Below are 6000 nucleotides of genomic sequence, written 5' to 3'. Positions count from 1 at the left end.
CACACACACACACACACACACACACACACACACACACACACACACACTATGTAAATGTCAGTGACGGTTCATTATTTCCAATGATGGCGGGCGTTTGATTGTGAGATGAGAGTTAAAATAGGTAAAATTTTAAAAGACATGAAGCCTCCTGCGCGGGGAAATATCGTCCAGAAAAAAAATAATCTTGAATTATATTTTCACAGAAAACAGTCAAATATTTTTCTGATGCTTACTTATTTTTTCAGGGTTTTTTTGCTTTATTTTTTATTCTCTTTTTCTTTTGTCCTCAGTACTTTTTACATTGTTTATTTATTGATTTATTTTTTGAATCATTTGTGGGGGTTTTATTTCACCTGCACAACCTGTTTTAACTTTTGTACTTTTGTTGTGTAAATTAAAAAAATAAATAAATAAAAAATTTAAGGCTATAAAGGGTATTTAAAGTCAATTTAATGGTCACAAATCATCATGAATTGAGTTAGAAATGCAAAACTTCATCACTTTCTTTTTTATTTCTTGCTTCAGGCGGAAAACTGCCAAAATTTTGATGTATTTTTGAGAAAATTTGCTACCGGGGAGGCAAAACAAAGGCAATAAATCACTCTCTCATCCACCAATGGACAGCTTTAACTGGAAAACTGAGCCCGTGTGATTGTGTAAACCGAGGCGGGGATGAATTTATTGCACTTTAAAAGCAATTTGCCCCGAAGCACAAACAGACACGGAGCAGATCCCTGAAGTGCGGAGTGAAAAACTTCAGCTGGAGGTTTGAGTGGAGGAGTAACGGCACAAAGAAACTGATTAAAGTTTCTGCTGTTCGTCTCCCGCACAATCAAATCCAGACTGCACACCTGCAATCTGATACACAGAGCCAGTATTTGTCTTTTATTAAATATTAGATATGATCCTCCTTCCGATCGCAGCTGGAGGAAAACCGTCCAAAAAACCCGAAACGAGACACTTCATAGTGTTTTCTGAATATTTGCTTTCCCACTGTAATGAATAAAGTCACTTTGACTTCAAACAGCAGCTTTTTTCGGCTCAAAACAGATCGAATTGAAAGAGACGGAGTACCACTGAGTCCTACTTAGACACAGATGTGAACGTCATTTAGATATTTTTATTTGTGGCGCTCAGGCAAATCTGCAACAGTAATTTCCGCTCCCGTTACTTTTTGAGAAATCAAAACAAAATGTTGCACAAATTTAGCTGCAATTTGCAAAATCACAAACATTAGAATCAGTTTTCACAAACAAGGAACTCGCATTGGAGATTTGGTGCATAACAGTCACAACTATGGTGAATGATCCGTCAATCTGTGGCGATAAATCAACTCGGTGATCACCAATCATCGATGCAAAGCGAAAACATTGATCCAAATTATATCTAAAATATGCATTTATCTTGAAATTTCTGTGGCGCGTCAAACAATGCCAGGCAGATAATGACAAAGAGACAATAAAAAAAACCCAAAAAACGAGTATATTCACTCCCCGTTCAGGAATAAATCAGCAGCGTGGAAATATTTTGGATTATGGAGTAAAAAATGTAAAAGACACAGCTGTATGCACACAGTGTTGCTTTAGATAAAGATAGATACAGATGTGTTAGAGATGGGATTTCCTCAGGAAGCATCACCAACCTGGTCAGTAAAGAAAAGAGAAAGTGTCGCTGCTTGTTGCTTCAGTGTAACAGAGCTGAATGCAGCCAGACAGGCTGGGGCAGTTTGTTCCTGCACGTTTGCAGGAATGTTACTCAAAGTCAAAGTACTCACTACTACTACAAGTACTACTGATACTGCAAGAGCTGTGACATCCTCTGATGATTATAATAAAGATGCAAAATGAATGAATGCAGCTGCTTAAGTTGTTTTTTTTTTCTAATAAACGTCTGCAGCAAGACACACAATATTTGTGTTAAAAAATACTCTTAATAAAAGTCTTACCTGTGGCAGGAGCAGAGCGAGGAGAAAGGTCATCAGACATGAAAGAAAAGACAAAAATATATATATATAATTAGCAGAAAGCTCCTTTAAAATAATCAGACTGCAGGGTTTGTTTTCTGAGCTCCAAGTCTCAGATTTCTCTACGTTTACATGCACACAAGATGCCAAGTTAGTTGTGGAGAAATCAGGTTACACACGTAATCAGATCTCGTGTTTACACTGCGGCAAACACCTCGGGCAGCGTCCCGTTTAACATGACTGGCGCTCGCAAACTGCTGATAAATATTAAGAGTCCTACAGGGGACCTGAACTTTTTATGCACAACCCAGAGGCTAAAATGTTGGCATTGTACATTTCTGCACATTTGCATATATTTATTATTATATCTAAGAAATAAACATATAAGCCAAATGTTCCCAAACTGCATCTGGAGAATTGACAAAAAAATAGTAAAAGGTGACAAAAAATAGCCTGAAAATCAGCTGTGGAGAGAAGAATAACATACTGTTAAAAAACAGGAAAAAATGCCCAGAAATGATATATTTATTGATTTTTGATTTGATTTTATGTCATTTTTAGTGCTTTCTTCAGTTAATTTTCTTTTTTTTTTTTTTTGTGCTCATTTTCAAATAATTTTGTTGAAACTTTTTACTAATTTCCTGTTAATTAGTTGTGCATTTCCTGTTAAGTTGCTCTTCGCAGTCTTACGTGCTTCTGAGTGAAATCAGGGTTTGGTTGCAAAGAGTTAAACTAAGTGAAATATTTAAACTCCATCTGTTTCGCTTCATTTTAATAAAACCAAAATATTCTTCTTGTCTTGTGCATCATTTCAGACGCACTTTCGCCCTGATTCATTTTTGTGAAACTTTGAGATCTCTGTTATAATCTAAAATCAAATTTTGTGGATTTTAACGAAGTTTAGCTTCACAGCGGGAGTTTGTCATCCGACACTTCTTTCATGATTGGGAGTTTCATATCAAAATACAACCAAATACATATTTTGTGTGTGTTTTTTTTTGGTATTTCCTCTTAACGTTTCACAGACGACTGGCAGAAAATGTCATTTTCCACTTCACTGTGGCTCCGAAAAAACAACCAGAACGTTCAAATCTTGTCATGAAATCGTGGAAACTATGCAGAAACTCTCTAAACCCAGAATTTAATTCCTCGCCGCCATTTCAGAGCAAAGACACCTTTCAAAGTCTAATACCCTGAAGCTTCCAGCTATCTTCTCTCCAATCGCCATCCCTCTGATGTTTTCTTTAATTATTATTGAGCAACAGACATCGGGCATCCATTTTCTTTTCCTAAATAGATTTATAGTGTTTAGGAATGAAACTCTTCCAATGTAAACTCTCGGTCTGCCTCGCCACAGAACCTAAACAGTCCAAAGTGGGACCGGAGGCGAGCGGCTCGTCCCCAGACGCAGTGACAGAGCCTCTGGATGGCATCAGGCTCAGGAATCATCAGCCGAGCGTGACTCCCTGCCTGCGCCGTCAGTAAACACTGGTGGTTGAAAAGAAAGGAGGCCTACATTTTTGGCCAGCTCCAGAACGCTGCAGGAAGAGCTTTCCATCAGCGAGTCAGAGTCTTTTGAGACCGGCGAGGTTTTACCCGAAACCGCCGTCACCGTCTTTACGTCACGCCGGCCGCAAGTGGAAAAAAATAGACTTGACTGAGGATTCCTCGAGGTTTTCGTTTGCGCTCGTCTTTTATTGAAGCTGTCAGATCAAATACAGACATGAAGAGTTCAGTTAGGCCTCGATCTTCTGACGGCAGGTACGATTAACAGCTGTTCGTGACCAAAATGTTTTGTGTTTCTGGCTGCGTCTCCAGTTACGTCTTCAGCAGCAGTTGTGCAACAAAAACTTTTTAACTTTTAAAACAATTTTTAGGGATAGATCGCTGCATTTTCCTGCAACTGTGCAACCAAAACATGGTGTTTTCTCGCGTCAGACTGCTGCATTTCCAGCTGCAATCATTCGACCAAAACAAGGTGATTTTTAGAAACCGATCACTGCGTTTTCTGCTGAGTTTCCAGCTGTAATTTTTCAACCAAAACAAGGTGATTTCTAGAATCCAATCTCTGTCTTTCTGGCTGCGTTTCCAGTTACATCTCCAGCAGCAACTGTGTGACCAAAACAGGTTTTTTTGGGACAAACTGCTGCATTTCAAGCTGAGTTTCCAGCTATTTCCAGCTGCAAGTACATTGCTCCCTTTACAGCTGCATTTCCAGATGGTTTGCATTAATGCACAGTGCCGACATGTTTTCTGCAGGGTTTTATACCTGCAAGTTACTGTAACACACACTGATAAAAATGTTCTTTGCAACTTTACAGAACCCAAGGCCACATCTTTAAATTTGTGCAAAAACCTCACAGTACTCCAACCAAAACTGAGAAAAGCATCAAATGCTCACATTTGAGAAGCTGGACCAGACATTTTGAGCATTTTTTTGTTTGACAAACTTCTTTCTTTTCTACAAATTGAACTGAACCCTGACTTTTTAGGTTAAAAACATCCATATCAAGGCTTTCACAGGCACAATGACATTGTTTAAAATGATGTTTTGAGAAAACGTCGTCCCAGTCCGTCTCACGCTGTGTGACTTAAGCAGCCATGTTACTACTCTTTACTCTGCTCTGCACTCATTCATGTGGATTCACCCTCTGGCCCTGTTTCCTTCAGTTTCACTTTTTTTCCCTTTTTCTTTTCTTCCTGCATCTGTGAAAACACTGTGATCCTGACTGGACGCTGATTTTACCCAAACTTTTCACCAAACCTATTAAAAAGAAAATAATTGGAAGATAAAGTCAAAAATGTTAAGCTTTTTTTCAGCTAGACTGCCAAAAATGTGTAAAAAGTTTCCATTTACTAAATGAATATTTTTGCCTTCAAGACTGCTTGTGATTAAAAAACAACAAGAAGAAGCTGTAATACATTAATTTGAGATTTAAGAAAATGTTGATTTCCACTTTTTACAATTTACTTACACAAAAACTAAATTATCTAAAATTCTGTTAATAATTTGATTAATTGGGACTGCAAAGACTGCTTTCAATTAATATTTTGCTTTATATGAATTAATTTCGGCGGTGCTTCATTATAAATAACAAAATTATGCATCTCTTCAGTGAATCAGCCTGAGCTTGGAGTTTTATTTCAGCGTTTTTCAGATGATTTTGTGGTGAAATTAACAAACAGAACTTATTCTGTAGCAGGAATCAATTTCTTTTTAATTAAAACAAGTTAATCTTTGTTGGAAATGTATCAAAAATGCCCGCAACAGCTGTTCGGATTCGCTTTTGGGGTGTCATTTCTCCACACATGTGCCAAAAATCTAATATGAGACACTGGATCTGTCTGTCTGGACGCCGGGAATCTCTCGCCTTCTCTTCCAGCATCGCTGCGGGGCGGAGGGCGACAGCTTTTATTTGGCTCCTAAATATAAACCACATATGGCTAAAAATATTTCGGCCGAGGACGCTGATGGCTTCAAGAGCTCGGTCAGCTGCTGCTACATGACGCCCAATAGGAAACACATGATAAGCTCAATTTAAACAGTTGGCCCTGCAGCCCGTATCACTGCACTGTGGAGGGTTTGATGCTGGGAAGTCGTCCCCTGAAAACCAGTCTGCTGAAACCAGTTTGGTAATTAATTACATTTTGTTCATTTTCTAATTGAGGACTCTAAAGCGTCCTCAAGCAAGTCCTCCAAACTCTGACCTCTGACCTCCCTGTGAAAGAAGTTTCCCTGCAGGAATTTAAAAAGTTTCTATGCTTATTTTAGAGAGCTACATTGAAATCATTCCTGAATGAAAAAAATCGATTTTCTAAATGCATATGAAAGGCATTTGTGTGCTTGTGCAGCATGGTCTCTTAAAATGTGCAATAATCTCAAGATATTTAGAAGTATTTTCAGGTTTTGAAGGAAAAAATGTGATTTTTACAACTCTAAATTACATTTTTGGGGGTTATAACTTTCAGGTCTTTGCTATTAGCCATTAGCCTATTGTCATCTTCAAAAACATGTGAAGATGGCAATGGGCAACAAA

General features: G+C 38.2%; 1 protein-coding gene across 1 annotated transcript in view; it reads right to left on the bottom strand.

Moving 5' to 3' along the window:
- Positions 1–275: 275 nt before the first annotated feature.
- The window catches only part of LOC121962643 (aryl hydrocarbon receptor-like), a 50404-nt gene continuing 44679 nt past the window's right edge, over positions 276–6000 (bottom strand). The window contains exon 3 of the mRNA XM_042512871.1: positions 276–1642. Coding sequence (XP_042368805.1) covers positions 1635–1642 — 8 coding nt within the window. The 3' untranslated portion in view covers positions 276–1634. The remainder of the gene's footprint in view (positions 1643–6000) is intronic.

Source organism: Plectropomus leopardus, chromosome 24, assembly GCF_008729295.1.
Source record: "Plectropomus leopardus isolate mb chromosome 24, YSFRI_Pleo_2.0, whole genome shotgun sequence".
NCBI classification, from domain to species: domain Eukaryota; kingdom Metazoa; phylum Chordata; class Actinopteri; order Perciformes; family Serranidae; genus Plectropomus; species Plectropomus leopardus.
This window is presented reverse-complemented; position numbering and strand designations above follow the sequence as displayed.